This window comes from Diadema antillarum, unplaced genomic scaffold (genome assembly GCF_040938485.1).
Source record: "Diadema antillarum isolate AM-2024a unplaced genomic scaffold, OU_Dant_1.0 seq00000135_RagTag, whole genome shotgun sequence".
NCBI classification, from domain to species: domain Eukaryota; kingdom Metazoa; phylum Echinodermata; class Echinoidea; order Diadematoida; family Diadematidae; genus Diadema; species Diadema antillarum.
This window is the reverse complement of record NW_027271212.1, coordinates 662,921-683,977: the sequence shown is the minus strand read 5'-3', so window position 1 is coordinate 683,977 and position 21,057 is coordinate 662,921. Positions and strand designations below refer to the sequence as shown.

Here is a 21,057-nt window from a genome sequence, read left to right as displayed (position 1 = left end):
CTTCCAGAGTGACATTCAAGCTAACAAAAAAAGAAATCATTACATTATAACATTGCAATGAGTCGCTGGGGGAGGGGGCAGAGGGGACAGAGGGGGCAGGCCCCATCTGAAACGAAAATAGAAAAATGATGATTTTGCTTGACAGAAGCTGCAAAGCCTTTCGTGAAATCTCCCCTCTGCTCCCCCGAAGGGCTGATTAGTCTGGCAGATCATTCCCCATCTGAATTTTTTAGTCATCTCTCTCAGCTGTGAGGGAATATTTGAGTGATTTGCAAGGGGATTAGTGAGGGATTAGTGACTGACTGCCAGATCTGGTGTCCTCCCCACCCCCCCTCCCCCTTCCCCCCATGTCACTATCAGTGGGTGATAGATCCCCCCTCTGGGTGGGTATTACTGACAGTCGTAACTTTGATTGGCTTCATTATCGCTTTAAAGCTCCACAATGTTTTCGAGGTTAAAGAGACTGTACAGTTCTGGTTGAGGTGAGGATTTAGCTTTTAACGTTCTGCAAGATATTCAGAAACCACTCTATGAGATGTCAAAGAGCATGCAATTCTAAGGGGAATCAAAAGTTTATTTGATGAAAATTGGTTTTGAAATGGATGAGATATCAAAAAACAAGGTGAAACAAAGAGATCCTAATGAAAGGCGTGGCCTGTCGCCTTTTTATTATTATCACTTTTTTTGATATCTCAGCCATTTGAAAACCAATTTTCATCAAATAAACGTTGAATCCTTTTTAAAATTGCATGCTTTTCATATTTTAGAAGAGGTTTCTCATTATATCTCACTTAGGAATGTTATAAACATGACTCTTCACCTCAACCATTACTGTTCAGACCCTTTAATGAGTAGAGTAGAAACAAACGCAACTGGCGGAGTTAAGATCTGGTATGATGATGACAACTGATAAGAGTTTTGATGAGACTGAGCAAAACTCAAGACTTATCAAATAAGGGACACTTCAAGAACTTTTTAGAGGGATGCATGATTGAGGCAGCTTATCTCAGTTATTTTGAAAGTGGAAAGGTCCAGTTCATGGTCACCATTTTTCCATTTCAAACGTTGTGAACCCCTTTTGCAAATATCACAAAATTTTGTATGATTGAGGAATAATGTTTGGCAACACTGTTCTACCAGTAATACACCTCAGACCTTTTTTTGTGTGAATAAAAATGAAAAACTAACCATTGTCACTCAAGAATATGCTCCCCTTTTGTACAGAGAATAACAGTTGGATTTTTTTTTTTTTTTTTGGGGGGGGGGGGTAGACTGAATAAATTCACTGGAATCTATTGTTTCCCCCTCCATCAAAAAGAAGTTTCCTGTTCTATCATTGTAAGGAAAGGTCCTAATAGCCCACCTCTGCAATATACCAACTTATGAAATAGATCTAATTCTCAGGAGTGTCAGATTGACACACAAAGTTATAATTAGTAGAGGTCAATTTTCATAAATCTCTGAGAAGTTAGATTAGGGGAATATTAACCTGTATGCCATGTCTTATCCTCTAGCTCTGCTTCCATGGTTATCCTTGTCACAAAATGGTTCTTGTCTTCTTTATATCCTTTGTGATGTATTTCCTTGTTCTTTCATGATTTTCTCTTTTGTTCCACCATAGTCGCCCAGCTCATAAAGTCGAGGACCAGCAACACCAAGTTGGCAATCAAACTGACCAATGGGAAGAAGAAGGAGTACGCCTTCGAAGATGCCAAGGTGAGAGCCTGGGAAGATGATTTGTTTGTATTTTGTCAGTCACACAATAGACCCATTCACACAATTACCACTAGTCGCGATTATTTGGGTCATTATTTGAATCAGGACTCAAAAAACGTTTTATTCTATGCGTGTGGACATACTGATTGTGACTATCAGTAAGATTCAAGTCACCATCCATGCACCACTAAAAGTATGAAGTTAATGATGATACAGATTTTAAAGTTTGAAGTATTGAAGAATCCAGAGATTCCGATACCCTGTGATAAATTTTGTGTGACATGGCATCTGTGCCATACAAGGCAGTATGTAGATTATTTGTAGTATAGCTATGTTGTCCTTATCCTGCATGATATATTTTATGCTGACACAATTGTCCTTTAGTCACAACAATTTCCTAGAAGAGGGACAGTGTCTGACACCTAAAGGTGGCAGATTTACTCCGAGGCCAGTAAGGGAATGATGAGTCAAACAGGATTCGATTTGGCTTATTTCCCTTTGTCAGGAAACCAATGACTTGCATTTTGTATCGCAGAAGTTCAAAGATCAAACAGAATATGTTCTATATTGCCATTTCCTGAAACTGATTAACCCGTTGAGGACGGACTGATTTTGCTACAACACGCATTTCCCATAGACCCCTGCCCGAGTATACTCGGGACTCGTCCTCAACGGGTTAAGATTCGAGCTACTGTATAAATATGTGGTGTGCAATGTGCATGTATGAGTATTATTTCCAGACCAAATCTAACTTTCCAGGTAATTTTAGACAGACAGAGAAGTACAAATCATATTATTGCACAGTATACGAGTATTTCTACTGTGTTTACCCACATGCTTGTCTTTATCATTCTTAGATTGAGATTTAAATCCAATTTTCTGTGGTGGATTTGCCTTGAGGTTTGCATCAGATCATTCCAGCATAACAGCTTGTGATACCTGTGTTGACTGTCTGTGTTTCCATAGAAACGGGAGACCTTTTGTCAGATGCTTCAGTACATGAAGATGGTTCACTCTAAGAGTAAAGAGGTTGACCAACTTTCCCTCTTCATTGGAACATGGAACATGGGTGAGTATCCTATAATTCATACACTAGCCAGCTGAGATATTAGTGTTTTATGTGAACTGAATGTAACTGTCATAAGGCTGGCCAGAAAACATCTCTACCAGTAGTACAGTATGTCCCCCCAAAAAATTACAGTCATATTTTTGCGTTTTTGTGTCAATAACTTCCAATATGAATGAACAGTCTAAATGCTATTTCAGGGTCTTAAAATGTAACATCTGAGCTCTATTTTGTAGAAAACCATATTAAATTTGGTTAAGTGGTCACAGAGAAATATGGATTGTTGTAAAGCATGTCATTGGTCTGACTCTTCCAAGTTTAGCACTTGGATGCTCTTGGAACTGCATAATTAATGTGTGAACACAATGGACAGAACTTGGAGGGAAGGGTTTCCTGAAATGCTCTACAAAACTCCTCATTTCTCTTTGACCACCCAAGCAAATCGGATGGGGTTTCCTGTAAGATGTTGGTAATAAGTTATAGTTTCATACCCTGAAAGTGTATTTGGATTGATTCACTATTTTAAAAGTTATCATTGCGGAGGGTCCCGTTGTAATTTGTTTGTTTGTTTGTTGTTGTTGTTGTGTGTTGTTTTTTTTTTTTGGGGGGGGGACATACGGCATGTACAAACACAAAATAAGCCCTTTCAAGTTCTTCATACAAAATGTTGCACTCTCACACACACACACACTAGCACTTTGTGTCATGATTTCATTCCATCTCCACGACGACAGGGGACGCCCCGCCCCCAAACTCCATCACGTCATGGCTGACGTGCCAGGGGGACGGCAAGACGCGGGACAGTCGTCTGGTCTACATGCCGCACGACCTCTACGTCATTGGCACGCAGGAGAGCACGCTGAGCGAGAGGGACTGGCTGACACGCCTTAAGGCAGAGATACAGGGCATCTGCCGCGGTCCCGGAGAAAAGGAATACGTCGTGGTACGTCCACCTTAAATATCACACCTCTTGTCTACCTCCAAATTTATAGCAGAAAATATCCATTGTTACATATCATGCTGAAATTTTGAAATCCTCTTGCATCTGAGTGCATGACCGTGACGTAATTTCTTTTTTCTTCTTTTTTGACTGTGACTGCTAAAACAAGAAACTATCCTTTGTGGTATAGTTTGAAAATGAACTACATCTTTCCTAGTTGAACACAGAAAAAATTACTTGTGCGAAAATTCCACTTTTACAAGAAATAAGAGTAAAATATAGAAACATTTACATTGGTGTAGGGCAATTTGTCGATCAGTTGCAATAAGATTGAAATTAGACAATCAGATTGGTAGAGCTTTCATCAAAATCAGACCTAAGATAAGAAAGTTACAGAATCTTTCTGTTTTAACTTTTTCTTTACACAGAAAAGCATTGTTACCACTGATCTCTGTAGGAGGTATCTGGATACCTCATTGACCCATTCACACTCTACATACAAGTGAAGCCACTGCGCCGCCATCTTACCAAGCACACTCTATGAGGATATACACACATTTTCTAACAGAGACCATCCCCAAGCTCATGTGATGTCGTGAGCTCTGTACACAAATGTATGGTCGATGTGCCTGGTAAAATGGCGGTGCCGTGGCTTCAAAGCAATTGCCTATGAGATATCCAGATACAGAATGTACTTCAGTAGAGATCAGTGGTTGTTACCAGCAAATGCATAGACATGTAGGTGAGATAAAGCATTGATGTCTTGTATTCTCAAGTTTCCCATTGATTTACACACAAATTCTTTCTAAATTTCTCTCCCTGACCTGAAATCAAAACTTGCATTCGTTTGGCACCAAATTTTTGCAATAAAACTCAGCAGTGTTGACATTTTGAGGGAAAGGTTGCTTTGTAGTTGGTTCAATTATCACCAAGAACATCATTTCTATGATATTATTTTTGCATAAATCAGTGATATTGTTATGAATTTGTGTCATTACCTCAGCTAATATGCATTGAGGTTAAGGCCAATATTACTATTGTTGAAACCATGTGAGACATATTTTCTTGATTCTGAAGAAATGTCTATCAATCTATGCATCTGTTTTTACTTTATTCATCAAAGTTTTAATAGTGTGAACATTGCATGGAAGTGTACATCAAGTTTGCCTAGGATAAAATCAGTAGCAACGACAGTGATGGCCTGAACAAACCCCAATGTGACCCCGAACCGAACCGCAACGGTATTTGTTTCAATATTTTGTTGTTGTTGCCTAGGTGACGTCCTGTTCTTTGTGGGGCATCCGACTAGCAGTACTTGTCAAACCAGATCATCAACACAGAATCAGTCACGTCAGGGAGTCCACTGTCAAGACTGGCATTGCCAATGCTCTCGGTGGGTCAAAGGTCAAATGTAAATGCCAGGGTACTCTAAAGGGTCAAAGGTTATATGTTGTCAATTGAGGATACATGAATTAAACTTTGGGTTGTTTTTTTCTGACCTTGCAACATTGCAACAAATCATGAAGTCATGCAGTTGCATTTGTTGTATCATTGGAAGTTCCAATCAACATATCTCTATCAAATAAATCTCGTCATTTAGAGCATTGATATCCACATTCACATCTACAATCTGTATGATTTTGACATTGGTTACATAATAAAGTGTAGCAAAGTCACCAAGATGACACAAAAAGAAGCATTTCATGATTTTCTTTGAAGATCATGAATTAAACAATTCGTCTCAAAATTTGTTTGAAGTAAACAGTCTTTATCATGTGACATCTTCTGTAACATAATGTGCTGATGTGAAATTGTAAAAATAAGAATGCTCATACTTCTGTTCAGTTTTGCACTGCTTACATATCTATGATTGTTTGGGACTGACCCTCTTCAACTTCAAGTTTAATGGGCAATATTTGGCTCAGATTACTTTATACTCAATATCCACAAATGATTAGGCTATAAATGTATGAATGCAGTGATCAATACTTCACACATTGAGGGAAAAAATGTAGTAATATGATACCTTTTTTTTCAAAATTTCACCTGCTTGGTACAGGCAACAAAGGAGCAGTGGGTGTTTCTTTCTATTTCAATGGTACTTCATTTTGCTTCGTCAACTGCCACCTGACGTCAGGCACGGAGAAATGTCTCAGGTTAGTAAATTGATCAGTGCAGGTGTTTTTCCGTAGAAAAGTTTTTCTGTGTTTTAACAAGATGGCAGTGTCTGAGGACAAGATTTATATGTTCCACAGTAGATTTACTGACAATATTATACCCTTTTTTACAAAATAATTTGCTCATCAGCCATATTTTGTGTCAGATGCATACATAGATTGATGAGAGAAGACCTTTTCATGGCATTTGTGTGCAGTGAACCACAGATAATGCCTTCTGTCAAGGTAGAATGCTTTATAATAGATCTTCAGCTCTTTAGATGGTAATCTGTAGAGGGAATCTAGCTTCAGATTAGTGAGGATTTCTTTGTAATAATTACCACAAGAAAAGAGCTAGTGTCTACATTGTGTCCTCAGTGTTTGATGTGAATCTTTTTGCTTTATATCTGTATGTGAGTAAAGTATATGGTAGTTCGGAAATTGTTTAGTTAATGAACCCCAATTATAAGCTGTGTTTCTCGGGATCCTGACCATGACCATAATTCACTTATTGTCATGTGCATTTGTAAGCATGCATGCCAATGATTTTATCGTTCTTTCATCACGCATATATTACAATTTGATTGTCAAATCAAATTGTTGTTCAAAACTGTTCATAATTTTGACTTTGTATTAATCATTGAGTGATTGGTTCAAATACACTGAATAGAATTAAACTGAATTGAATTGAATTGAAATCTTTGTGGGACCAACACAAAATTTAACTAAAGAAAAAAAAATAGAAAGTAATGCTCGAAAAAAGTGATACCATTGTTTGTGTCATATTACAATGTTGCCAATGATTTTATCATTCTTCCAATAATTGTCATAGGAGGAATAACAACTTCCATGATATCCTAAAAGGACTCAGTCTTGGAAACAAGGGACTAAATCTCTTCGATCTCAACAACCAGTTCCACCACGTTTTCTGGCTGGGTGACCTCAACTATCGCATCGACTGGAACGTGCAGGTGAGCCAGGCTGGTTGCAAAGTGGAGGATTTCACACAAATACTCAAGCACTAATTTTGCAGGAGAGGAACTGTAAAGTCATCAGTTTGACTGAGACATACACACCGTTTTAAAGGAAACCCAAACCCAAACAGAAATGTGGATTGAGTGAAGGCAGCAACATTAGTAGAACACATCAGTGAAAGTTTGAGGAAAATCGGACAATCGATGCAAAAGTTATAAACTTTTAAAGTTTTGGTGTTGGAACCACTGGATGAGGAGACTACTAGAGGTTATGACATCATTGTGGACAACAATATGAAGAAAATATAAAGGGAATTCCACAAAAATTCATTTTTTATGAAAATTACACATTCCATCAATTTGATACTGCCATATGATAAGGGTAGTAATTATTCCCCCTGCTTTCTGAAAGCAGTTATTCAAGTGCTCTTTCATTATGCTAGAAAAGTGAAAGCATGTTGAATTTTCTGTATATTTTTTAATAATTGTTGTCCACATATATGTCATAAACTTAAGTGGTCTCCTCATCCAGCGGTTCCAACACCTAAACTCATCACTTTTGCATCGATTGTCCAATTTTCCTCAAACTTTCACTTATGTGTTCTACTAATGTTGCTGCTTTCACTCAATCCACATTTCTCTTTGGGTCTGGGTTTCCTTTAAAGTCATTCATAATCTAAAGTATGAATCAACAACTGAAATAATTCATTTTCTGCCTAACTTGTATTATTCTATGGTACTTTCCTGCCTGCAACTGTATACACCATATACCCTGTCTCTTGCGGAGTTTCCATTTTTGCAAATTCACGAGTTGGGTGTTATTTGCGAACTCAACAACATGCATAAATACTAACCCTTATTCTTATGTGAATACAATGTACATTTCTCCATTCATTACTGTACTCCATGTTCATTACTGTACTCCATTGCAAATTTAATCACTCACGAAATTGTCGGGAAATCCAGATTCGTGAAAAATCAGGCATCACGGACTACAAGGCGAGTATAGTATTTTGTTTAATCTGTTGAATTTAGCATTCCAAATCATCTGACACATCTCCGAGAAAAAAAAGATTCTTGTCTAGCCAATCAGTTTTCATTTGTCTCTTTTCTGAGACTTACCTCAATCCTTCCTTGGAGTCTGGATGAATTCTTCTTTAACATTCAGTAAAGAGAATAGACATATTATGCCAGGATAATTAAATGTTTCTGAAGATTCCTGCAGAAGGATATTTACAGCAGAGAGACCTTGAAAGTGATACCTTTGCATGTGTCTTGTGAGTGATATATCTAAGCAGCAGTTAGGCATTTTAAATTTTATTTTTTAGACCATGTAATAAACATTTCAAACATCTGCAACTTTCAGTTGGACAAGTATATATTACTGTATAAGCTGTTATTATTGCATACAGATATTTTCACGAATGAGGAGCTCACAGACATTTTCGCGGGATGCTGTTTTCGCGAATTGACACCAACACTATAATTGTAATTGCACATACCCACATGCTCGACATTTTCGCATGTTGATAAATTTGCAATCCAACTGTGATTCGCGAAATTTGTGAAAATTGAGTCCTCGCGAAAATAACAGCTTATACAATATAATTTATATCTATATCCCTCTCACCTTTGTGCATTGTGTGTTGAGAGAATTGTACAGTAGAAGAATTTGTTAGACATTTTTATGTGTAATATGCATATAAATCATTTGCTATTTTCTTGTATTATTTATTCCCTTTTTTTTCCAGGAAATCCTTCAAAACATCAAAGTGAGAAACTACGATGTCCTGATCGACCACGACCAGCTCAAGATCGAGAAAGACCAGGGTCACATCTTTGTAGCCTTTGGTACGACTGGAAGATTTTGATTTGTTGAGCTCCAATGATTATGTATGCTTTGAGTGGAATGTGTTTCTGTAAAAGTGGATATTTTCACGCGACTAATTTTTCGCGCTTGGCCGGGTGAGAAGAGTTTCGCGTGTTTTTAATTCCGCGGAATCAAGACATCAACTACTGGGGACATAGTATGCAAAAATATTCGCATGCTTTTATTTTCGTGCTAGCTTCTGGTTGCGTGAAATGCGCGAAAATTTCAACACCGCGAAAATTTCCACTTTTACAGTGTTTTGAAAGTGAAGCTGAGAAATATTTGTGACAAATTTGTGTAAAACGAAGAATGTTCGCGTGCATTTTAATTTCATGAATTTTGCGAGAGCCAAGATTAGCAAAATTAAAATGCACATGAAAGTTCTTGTCTACACTATACGCATTGAATGTTAGAGGCAACTTGCGACAATTTCATGCCGCGAAAATGGCCATTGGCTCCAATTCGCAAAAAAATTTCATGTTGTGAAGATATCGTGTTCTACAGTATAAAGTCTTGTAGCTGTCAAACTGCTCTTTTGGTGTGTTAGATGCATGCTTTTTTTGCCTCATTCAATCACCATACTGTTGCATTCCCTCTATATTATACCGGATGGATTGTTCTGCAGATACTCTGTACTCCGCAATAAATGATTTGCGCGTTATAAAATGTGCCGAAAAGAAAAAAAGGAAAAACTGAATTGCTAAATGTGTAACTGCTCTTCAATTAGGCAGCAAATTTTAAAGATTAAAGTTAATGTTTCTGTCTCAAATTGACAACCTTTTTTTTTTAGTGTGTGCAGACTAAATGAAGTTACCCAGTTCCCTCTAATCTCTCTATGATATTGTAGGATACAAAGTAGAATTCAGAGTTACCAATTCGATGAGGACAATATGATAATTTCTGCAGCAAAATTACCCCAGAACTTGATCAGTTATTAACTCGTCGAGGCAATAGATACCGGTACAGTGTTTGTATAGATTGATGCACAATTTGCAGTCTTAGCACATTGTTTGAAAATTTGACGTGATACAAGTACTACCACGTAGATTCATTTTGTACAATTTTCTGACCTGATCTTTGCAGATGAAGATGAAATCACATTTCCCCCGACATACCGGTACGAGATTGGACATCGGTCGGTGTATGCCTACAAGAAAATTAAGAAAACAGGAGTAAGTACACTTCTCTCAGATCTCTTCAAGAACAGTATGTAATGATCTTCATTCTAGTGCATAAATCTGTAAAAGATGTAGCCTTTTTATAATTATAATTCCTAAGAGTGCATTGTACAGTGCATTATGTCTGCCATTAGATTCTATGACATTTCACATTTTCCAGTACATATTTTCACATTATGAATAGATAGTGCCATGTACAGATGTGTGGAAGTCATTATGGTCCTTGAGCAGATAAACCAATACTCTGAAAAACCAATGTGGACATAATACACTGAACAATGCTGATGACAGAGAAAGCTCTCATAATCAATTAGTGTAGCAATGTAATTCCATTACTAAGTATAATACCACGTAATTTGCTTAACTAGTCCACCTGTGTAGAATCTATGCATGCTTTTTTCTTTTGTTCTGCTTCCTTGACCACCCAATGTGAAGCTTCTATGTTATCATCCTTGCTCATTGTAATTTGTTATGAATTTTGAAAACATTCTTATTCCTCATCCCAATCACTATAAATTCTGAAACCCAGTAAAACCAATTTAAAGTTGTTCAAATACAAAAGTCTCAAAATCATCGGTAGGTCTCCTATATGTAGTATTTGTTTGTTCGTTTGGTTTTTTTTTTTTTTTTTGGGGGGGGGGGGTTTGTGTGTCTGTCTGTCCTTGACAATGTTATCTTGATTTAAAAGGATTTCTTGGTTATCCGCTCTAATATTCATGGCTTTCACTTTAAGGCTATCAATATCCCCCCTTTTTTTTGTAAGATGAGTCATGATTTGACTTTGTTTTGAACCAACATCTGAAAGAATGGATCTGACCTGACAGATGTCTGGATTTTTCCCAATTTTCCAGGTACGAATCAACCAGCCATCTTGGTGTGACCGAGTGCTCTGGAAGTCCTATCCGGAAACACATGTGATCAATACAACCTACGGTAAGAGAGAAAAAGCAAAAATGTCTCTTGTTTGATAAATCACTCTTTGTTTTTTTTCTTGTATCTAATCTGACCACTTCCTGGCAGCCTCTTCGATTGTCCCTCTTTTTTATTTTTTTCCCCAGCAAAACAAAGTCGAACATGGCATTGTCCGACCGTTTGTAGCTGTTTCATTTCCTGGAAAATGCAGCTGTGAATGAGCAAGTCCATGCTTGTCTCCTCGTGGAATATATCTTTAACCCCTTGTGTGCTTTGGAGTGTCGTTTGGCTCAGAAAACCCCATAGTGTTTTTCATAGTGTCTAATGTCCCTGGCTGGGAAAGGGTTATGTAAATGTAAACATGGAAGGTCACTTTGTATTGTAGAGTGTCTTTTCCTCACAGCATGGTTACACCATCAGTATGTGACCTGTTGAGATAAGCTGAGAAATGCATGTTCAGTAAAGTGGGCAACTTTTAGTATTCATAGATTATTTTCACAATGACCTTACACTGTATATCTTAAAGGAGGTTGACGATGAAACCCAAATATGTATGTGAATTGAGGGAAGACAGCATTGTTAGAACACATCAGCAAAGTTTTAGGAAAAATCGGACTGTCCATTCAAAGGTTATGAATTTTTAAAGTTTCAGTGCAACCACCGCTGGATGAGGAGACTACAATACTTTATGATTTCATGTACGGACAATGATATATATTTAAAAGAAAATACAAGAAAAATTCAACACATTTTCACCTTTCTAGCATAATAAAAGAGCACTTGACGTGTAAAACTCTTTCAGAAAGCAAGAGGAATGTCAGTAACAAGCCAAGGGAATGTGTACTTTTCACACACACACACACACACACACACACACACACACACACACACAAAATAAAATTTTATGGAATTCTCTTTCTCTGATGTGTTTTTACTAATATTGCTGCATTCACTTAATCTCTGTGTGTATTTGGGTTTCATTCCCCTTACAGAGTGTTATCCCATGAAGAGCTACATTGTAGAAAAACAAAACAAAACATCTAGTGCCCTAGAAGTGGCAATGGGAAATAACGATGTGTGTTAATCAGTCTAGTTTTATTTGGTGCTAGTTATTCAATCAATAAGCTGATTGCTTGAAATTCCTTCATCTTCTTTTGCAGGTTGCACCACGGACATTGTAACCAGTGACCACTCGCCGGTCTTTGCCACCTTTGATGTTGGAATCTCCTGTTCAACTGCAATGCCAAAGGGTACAATATCTCTGAATTCTTCATGTGCTTTGAGTGCTGAGTGGCACAGAAGACCCCACAGCATTGTATACACTGTCCAAAGGTCGCTGGCACAAAAAGGGTTATACTCTAATAGACAGCAATAATGAATGATGATGTTGATAATAATAATAATGAACAAAATGATAATGGAATTGATGATAATGGAGCGATACTTTGTAAATACAAGTACAGGTGACTCCTGTTATAACAAAGTCCTTAGGACAGGCACTTTTCTTTTGTCATATCAAAATTTCATCATAGCCAAACAATTAGGTATATAAGATATATACGTGATAATTTTAGGACCTGAATTTTTGTACTTTGTTGTAATGAGAATTTTGTTATAACCGTGTTCGTTTGTACGGGAGTGCAATGTATTATGTGTGTAGGTATATGTATATGTAAATGTAACAGAATAATGAGGTACCATTTCCTCAGTATGGACTATGCTATTCCTGAATGCACTTCCAGGGGGCCCTGCCATTATAACCACCCCTGCTTTGCTAGATACTCTCTGTAACACCTACGTGTATATATAACAGGATATTCTTGACTATAAAGAGTGTTTGCCTCTGGGCAGACTTAATTTGTTGGGAAACAAGGTACTTTTTTTTGGGTGATAATTTCAGACATTTTAGGAGTACAAGGTTTTCATTCTGTGACAACTGCAAGTTCTGGGAATGTTTCAACAAAACTGTAGAGCATCGAGATAGAAAAATCATCTCACAATAAAGATTAACTTTACAATTCTTAAGTTGGAGGCCATGTCAATGTATGTCATATGCAATCTGCAAGTGCATAATGCATGTTTATCAGTGGCGGATCCAGGGGGAGGGGTGCATTTGCCCCCGTTTAATTTTGCAAAGGTGCCCCCTCTTTACAGAATTCCTGGATCCACCCCTGTATATGGTGTATATATTAGACAAAAGTTGTAATTGATTATTTTTTCGCCAACTTTTTTTTTGCGATGAGCAGAGCAGTCGGAGGGGGAAACACCCGGTGTGAAAATCACTTTCACGGCAGTGGACGCCACTATCATCACCAGTACATGCAGCAGCAAGTTTTACCTTGAGTTCTTCTCAACCTGCCTTGAGGGTAAGCCAGTAAAGACTTGCTCCGCAAGAAAGCAAATCAAAGGATAGCAGCTAGGCAAGCACCTGTCTCTATCTCTTGTATCTCTTCTGTTGGACAATAGATGGCGCCCTCCACATTCTATTAGTAATGAGTCTCCCTTCATGAATTCAAGAGGGAAATAAACAAAGTTGATTTTGGAATGTATACCATCATACTTGAAAGTTGTTTTGTTCTTGCAGTTGATTTCAAACTTTGAGATGTACGCTTGTTGTTGTTGTTTTGGATAAATTGGAAGACAAAAACAATAGCTTTCCTGTTTTCCAACAATTTTTCTGTAACAAAATCATTTGATACCAAAGTGTCATGCATCAAAATTCAAGACATACTCCACCCTAAATCCACTAACTCCTTATGTTTAAATAGTCGGAAATGAACATATTTATGGATCTGATCGTGCCCAGTGATCACCATCTAGCACCTTCGAGAATTGCGATGAAAAAAATTCCATCTCTCAGGCAGATGTAAATTTTAGAGAAATTTGATGCAACTGATTGACAATTTGCCCTACGTCGACATTTGTAAGCACTGAATTGATCTTTTTTTTTTTAGTAGTAGCCATGATAAAAGAAATCATGGGCATACGTACTCGAGCAAGATTTGAACCTACACTGTATGACCTCCTGATCTCCGGACAGGCGTCATCTCCACTAGACCACCGAGGTTCTGTCCGACAGCAAGTGAAGGTTCTAATCCTTATAGCATGCAGCGGGTACTGCGTAATTATTCAAATTCATGAAATTCTTCCGTCAAGACATTTTTCATTGCAACTGATTGACAAATTGCCCTACATCTACATCGACGTAAATAAGCGCTGAATTGATCAGTGTTTTAGTTCAAATTGCCCTTCAACTGTACATCGATGTAAATAAAGTGTAATTATTCAAATTCATGAAATTCTTCCGTCGAGATGTTTTTCATTGCAACTGATTGACAAATTGCCCTACATCGATGTAAATCAGTTGCAATGAAAAACATCTCGATGGAAGAATTTCATGAATTTGACAAATTTGATGCGATTGTCATGTCTTTACAGTGAAGTCGGTCAGGAGTGGTCACAACTACCTCTGTAATCAGAATAACACGTACAAAGAGACCAAACCTTCGTGGAGCAAGGAGCAACTACCCAAGGTGAGATACAAACCTTCTACATGGATTTTAGTCTGTGGAAAGACAAACTATGATTCATACAGTCAACCTTGCCTATTAGTTGAATCTATTTGGACTGCAGAAATAGCTTTGCCTTAGAGAAAATTTGATTTATGAGGGATTAAAGTAAATAGAATATAAAGAGAAGAGGACTTGTAATGAATAGACCATCGACTTAGGCAATTATTTGACTGAAGGGAGGTCAACTTAGGTAAGAATGACTTTATTTATAACAGACATGTGTATTTTTACATGCACACACATACAAGCAGGCACATACAGATGCCGTAGATGCTGAATTCGCGACACACATTTTGGAAGAGTAAGGTTAATGTTTCTGCCTGAAATTGGCAATATAAGAAATCTTCTGACTCTGTGTTTTTTGCAGATTCTCACAGATTTAATTAAGTCAACCAGTGTCATCTAATTTGTTTTCAATGTAGGATACACAGAAAGATTCAGGGTTACCAATTTAATGACAAGATGGTGATTTTTACTGCCAAAGTTCCCCAGGACATAATAATGGATGAAATTGAAGTTTTGATGACATTCACCAGCTAGTTGTGTGCTACAAGCTGATGGAATTAAAAAACCAAATGTAGGGTAATTGTATGTTAGCTTCTCAAATTTAGTTTGGGCTTTATCTCCAATATCATTTCTGCCTTTGATGTTGCAAACAGCTGAGCCCAATCGTGTCCGATGTGGAATACCTGGAAGAACAGTTTGTGCTTGTGGCAATCAAGTCGGAAGACAGTGATGAGTCGTATGGTGAGCATTCGCATGGTAGCTTTAACTCCACCAAAAAAAAAAAAAAGAGAAAAAAAAAATGGTCATTGTGATTCACATTCATTTTTCGTTGTTTAATGTTTGTAGGTTCATATTTAGCAACTAGTAAAATTAATCAGGATTATATGACAGATTGACTTACAGGGTATGTGATTGTATATCACAATGCTTGACTTTCACATTTGAAATGTTGTCACATTACCACTTACTTGCAGACTTTCACTTTACGTGTATTTATTTTTTTACATGCTTTATGAGGTGGTGCTCCACTGTGAAACACTACTATGCTTTCTGCATGTCATACTGTGGTGTATGAATTGAGTGTTGATCAAAGTTTTCTGTGCAACTGTGTGTTATACTGCCTGTCATGTAAATGGCCCATTTAACCTGCTACTATATCATCACTAACTGAGACTAAATGTGATTTCATGACTCTGGATATCACTCCAAGACATAGATATGTATCACTGAAAGATATGATTTAAATGAAATTCATCATGGGGGGAAGGGACTTTGTGATAATATGGCTACATTTTAAACCACATTTCAAACTCTGTCAGAACATTACGAATACTGACAATGTTAAAACTGGTGAATGCTCGTTGTATCAGCAGTCTCTATGTAAAAATATTGACATTCCATGCTTCTGCTGCTTCTCCAGGCGAGTTTGTCGTGTCATTGAGGAACCGTTTTGCGGCGACACCAGTTCCCTTCAAGAGTATCCTGACACACCAGGGCCAAAGGACAGGAAAAGTGGAGTGAGTGATAAAAAGTTCTTCTCTAATGAAGCAGTTTTGGTGTTACGGTCGTCAGAAGTAATGTACAAGTGTATAGTTCCAAAAATGTATTGAATGAAAAAAAAAATTATTTACTTATATGTTTTGGTGTTACAGACCTCTTAAGTCTGATTGGCTGATTTCTCTGAACTTGTCGGATATAATTGACTTGTCAGACATTTTACCCGACAAGTTCCTTCATGAAATACTCCCCAGAAGTGATGTGTAGATCCAAAAATACATATAAAAAATCATATGATAGTTGTTTCTATGTTTTAGATCTTATTGTGGCATAGTTTAAGAATGATTTTATGAAATAATTTTGTTAAATGAGTAATTTTTAAAAGATTTTTTTGATTTAGACTGTTTTGGACAGTTTTGTCACCTGAAAGTGGATGAATGAAATGTGAGTCATTTAAAAACAGAAATGAAATTATCACAATTATGAAAGTTATGGTGTTGTTGTGGTGGTCAAAGGTTGAAATATTATTTAGGGATTCAAGAGACAAATTTCTGTATGTGTGTGAATGAATGCTCATACTACAGAGACTAAGGACTTGATGTCAAGAACCAATGATGATTTCAGAGTATCAAGCGAACTTTGATGCTAAACACATCATCTTTTATGTTCCCTGCAGGGGTATGGTGCATGTCAAGGCACGTGACGAGAGTTTGTATGGTGGCTTCCGAAAGATCAAGACTTACGGTAAGATTTTCATTCTCTGTGTCTGTCAGGTGGCTCTCTCATGGATGCCTAAACAGAGGCTCCGAATGGTGTGTCTAGTACAAAGTGACTAATAACCCGTCATCACATCAACAGAGGAAATTCTATGACATCAGAGTGCCATTTCTTTTAAGATTAACACTTATATCCTGAAACTAAATGCAAGTGTGCTGCCGTTACACAGTAATGCACTAGTCAATTGTAGTCCTGACCCCCTGTCACCCAGGGATGACCGGGACTTGCATCAAGTTGCATTTTTATGATGCTACACTATCCCAGCCAAATCCTGGTCAAGTCCGCGACTGGCCAGGCAATATTTGTATAGAAATCTTCGGCCAAGTCCCAGACAGGGCGGGCAATAGTTGAGTAGAAATGCCTGTCCAACTGCCCGCCACACCAGGTGGTGTTTGAGACGGTCAAAAATATTCCTGTATGTATTAAATGTTTGTCCTCAAACCCTCATGCATTCCCTACCCACTCGGGCAAAAAAAAAAAGAAAAAAAAAAAAGCTAAAATCCACAACCAACTTGGATACAAACACTGGCCGTCCGTGGGTACCCAGGGGCCGGGACTAGAATTGTCAAGTGCGTAATGCATGTAAGTTCTTATCAAACGTAGATATTTACTCCCTTTTCCTTTGTCTCTTCGGAGAAAGTCTTGTATTAAATGTTTCTTTCTTTGTTCTTGACAGAGTTGGTGCAATTTGAGGACAAGACGGACAGCTTGTCTTCAGGTGATGCAAGCGACGAAACAACATCAGCCAAAATCCACGCAAAAACTAAAGGTGAGGTGAACGTTGGCTTACCCCCTAAGTGCCAGCAATAGGAAAGTCTTTAATTCTTTCATAATTCTTGTAAGCTACAATATTTTCCTCACAGATGTAAAATATTTGAAGCGAGTGAAACAAATTGATTATCTGTTTAATATATTTCTTGTAACAATGAACAAGTCTTAACTGTAAATGTTTTGATTTGCAAAGACATTTTTGTCTTGGGAAAGAGAAAATACAACATATTCATATTTTCAAGAAAAAGTTCTAATCTCAGTAAGTTGTATATTTCATATTTCTAGAGGAACAATTGCACTTTGAATGTGCCATTTTCATGCATCCATGTTATCATCGATTGACATAGTTTGTATTTGTTGCTGTGATGTTTTGACTGTTTCTCTTTTTACTGATCCAGCGTGTATTGAGAACACCAAGGCTAAGGTGAGACAATGGGTCAATAAAACTTGCAGCGAAGAAGCAGCCAGGAAATCTCAAGAGGGAGCCCCACCCGTACCGACGGCCCCCCGCCCGAGAGATTTGACCATTCCCATCGCCTCGCTCTCCCCTCCGGTTGGAGACCCGGCCCCCATCCCACCCAGCCGCAGAAAAAATGGGGGCAAGCCAGCAGCCGCCAAGGCAAGTGGCAGTAATGGAGTGGAAGAAGACTTGAACACCCCTCCCCCACTCCCTCCTCCCAGAGTGGGGGCCAGCCCCATGGAGACGGGGGAGTACATGGGGTTGTGTCTGGACGCCCCGCCCAACTCGAGTCGTACCATACCAGGGAAGCAGAGCGCGATGACCATAGAGTCAGATGGGAGTTACCAAGTCACCAAGCCCAAACTGCGCACCTGCAGATCTGTCCCCTCCGAGTCCAACACTGGGGACATGCCCCCTCCCTTGCCCTCAAGGCAGTTGCCTCCTCCGCGTGTCTTTGGCTCGGACAGTAATTCCCCACCCCCTCTCCCAGCGAGGCCGATGGCAATGCAGAGGGTCGTTGAGAGACCTGACTCTGACACGTCGGACGAAGGCTGGACAGGCGGTCACTCCCCGCCCCGCAGGACCCCGCCGCCCCTCCCCCTGGGTCAGAGCAAGTCAAATGTCACCAGGCTGCGAGATCATTGGGAGAACCGGTCCAGCCGAGAATCCTCGCCGGACAGCTCCACCTCTAGCATCGACACGAAGCCCACCCTCCCGGTCAGACTGGCCCCGGAGGGCCGCGCCTCCTCCTCCTCCAACGACGACGGCTCTCTTTTCCACGTGGATGGGATGCCGCCCCCTCTCCCAGCCAAATCCAAGATGAACACGCCCCCTCGAAGGACCACTGATACAGACCTTGAAGTGCGTAGAGTTAAAGTCATCTTTACTTAAAGTCATTGCCATTCAAACCATGATATTACCATCCTTATTACCTCATTCATCTAGATATCAGAAAAGCTCAACCACTCGTGCAATAGGAAGATTATATTCCGAGTTGTATCCATCAAACACGCCCATTAGTTTCCACTTTCAAATGGGTTTCTTTGCTGTGCGACAGCATAAGTTGCCTGCTGAGGCAGCATAGGTGAAGCGATAAAGATATCATTTAAGTCCACAGAAGTTGTGTGGTTATTCCCAAAGCTACATGAAACATACATGTACACTGAACTCATTTAGATGTCATTGCTAAAGAACTCATGTCACAATGATTACTCAAGGTTTTCTTTCGCATAAATGAAAAGAAAATTAATCTTTTCTCAAAGTGCCTGAATTTCTGCTGAGATTTTGTAACTACATTGTAGTTGAATTTTTTTTTGCTGTTGTTTGCTGAAATCATGTTTATTAGAGCTTCTAGCCACTTCTTTTTTTTCATTCTGGAGTACCTGTACAAATCCCATCAGCTATATGTATCTAAAGAATAGACTGACAACCTAACTTAGTGTCTAATGCCAGGAGTCCAGATCCAAACCTCTGTACTTTTACTCATTATAATAGTCTTTCATCCAGGCTTTGTAGCAATTTGGAATTGAAAGAGGTTTGATGATAATGTTGCAAAAGATGTGATTGACTATTAAAAATGATATATGGTTCAACTGCTTGAACCAATTGAGGAAGAACATGCAAAAGCCGCACTTTTTTTTTTGAATTCCACAAAAGGCTCACATGTATCAGTGCTCTGACTCTGTACATGTGGACTGTTGCAGTGTGAATCTTTTTTTTTGCTTTTTGCCTTTCTTTCACAAAAATTGAAAAGCATTTTAATAAACATATTGCTGCAGTGCTTATGAGTAGACCTCATGAGCTGAATGCACACTTGAATTACAGTGCACTTTAAGTTTGCACCATTTTATGTTTTGCCGTGCCACAACTTGTGACCCAGAAGGTGCCAATAGTATGATATGAACAAATTTCACTTTTCAAATTTCATTTGCCTGTTCTTTGCTGTAACTGCGGCTGTGGCAGTTAAAGTGCAGGGGAAAAAGAAAGAGGGAGAAAAAATGTGAAATCCTTTTTTTCTTTGTAGAATGAGAAAAGCCTAATTTAGATTTTGTAACCGTGGTCAATGCTTTGGTTGAATATGGCAAGGATGAAAGCACTTTTCGTTGCAGGCACGGGTAAAGTTTCCAGTTTATTTGTCAATTTTCATCCGAGACAAAGACACAGGTTTTTTTTATTTTGTCTTTGCATCATAATTGCTGATTCCCCCTTAATAGAAGTATTGATGAGGGAGGTATTTCATCTACAGGGACTTTAACCTCCACTGTTTAGGGGGGATCCCATATTAAGTTCAAATGTCTTTCATAGTCAGGTTGACTTTAGTAAAGAGAGTCCAATCAAAGTCAGAGTAATGGAAGTTTAAGTAGAATTGGATTTGAAATTCAAAAAGATATTGAACTTTCATTTTCCCAAATTTTCAGAAACAGTGACAGTTGTCAGAAGCACTGATGCAAATTATTGAGATGATGATGCTATAGCTTCCTTTTCTTCCGTGTGCCATTACGAAGAGCTTCTCTAAATTTCCTCTCTTTTGAATCAGAAATAAAGGAGTTGTAGTCTTTGCATGAAATTGTTGTAGAGTTGTTACAAGATATAAAGTGAACACAAACCAAGGTAAACTGACCAGAAATGTATGTACTTCATAAGTGAAAATTTGAGCAAAGAAAAATGAGATTTCATTTTCTTTGCTGAATTTTTTACTTACGAATGACATAAAATGATGAATTTACAGGGAAAAGTAGTTGTAGATGCAAATTTTTTGCAAAACATAACGTTTTCTTCACAAATCAGTGGGAAAGTTGTTAGGTGACGACTTGTGCATAATGTGACTGATGTAAATGTATTGCAAAAATATGTGAAGCTTTGAAGTTCTTGTTTTATATTCATTTGAAGGAAACCTCTTCCATTCTCATTTGCATTTACCCTATATATTGAAGCCAGTTTTAATCGGAATTGGCATCACAATTCAAGCATAAAGTTGCGAGTAAATTTTGGGGTTTACACTTTCTTTCTATCCATGAAGAGAAATAATATTTTTTATGTTAGTGATGTCTAGTTTGCATGACAAGACTAGAGGGATAACCAAGCAATTTAGTATCCAAGAAATTTCAACTTCTGGTTTAATATATCGTTTAAAAAAAGAAGAAAAAAAATCTGTTTGTGAGG

At 38.2% G+C, this 21,057-nt stretch overlaps 1 protein-coding gene across 1 annotated transcript in view; it reads left to right on the top strand.

Moving 5' to 3' along the window:
* The window catches only part of LOC139727537 (phosphatidylinositol 3,4,5-trisphosphate 5-phosphatase 1-like), an 87,310-nt gene that overhangs the window by 65,536 nt on the left and 717 nt on the right, over positions 1 to 21,057 (top strand). Inside the window, exons 9-25 of the mRNA XM_071638514.1 lie at positions 1,622 to 1,716; positions 2,683 to 2,785; positions 3,517 to 3,725; positions 4,998 to 5,115; positions 5,782 to 5,878; positions 6,711 to 6,849; positions 8,604 to 8,703; positions 9,806 to 9,894; positions 10,752 to 10,833; positions 11,973 to 12,062; positions 13,059 to 13,178; positions 14,251 to 14,345; positions 15,044 to 15,131; positions 15,811 to 15,907; positions 16,564 to 16,631; positions 17,341 to 17,433; positions 17,834 to 18,756. Of these exons, the coding sequence (XP_071494615.1) occupies positions 1,622 to 1,716; positions 2,683 to 2,785; positions 3,517 to 3,725; positions 4,998 to 5,115; positions 5,782 to 5,878; positions 6,711 to 6,849; positions 8,604 to 8,703; positions 9,806 to 9,894; positions 10,752 to 10,833; positions 11,973 to 12,062; positions 13,059 to 13,178; positions 14,251 to 14,345; positions 15,044 to 15,131; positions 15,811 to 15,907; positions 16,564 to 16,631; positions 17,341 to 17,433; positions 17,834 to 18,756 (2,606 nt within the window). The remainder of the gene's footprint in view (positions 1 to 1,621; positions 1,717 to 2,682; positions 2,786 to 3,516; positions 3,726 to 4,997; positions 5,116 to 5,781; positions 5,879 to 6,710; positions 6,850 to 8,603; positions 8,704 to 9,805; positions 9,895 to 10,751; positions 10,834 to 11,972; positions 12,063 to 13,058; positions 13,179 to 14,250; positions 14,346 to 15,043; positions 15,132 to 15,810; positions 15,908 to 16,563; positions 16,632 to 17,340; positions 17,434 to 17,833; positions 18,757 to 21,057) is intronic.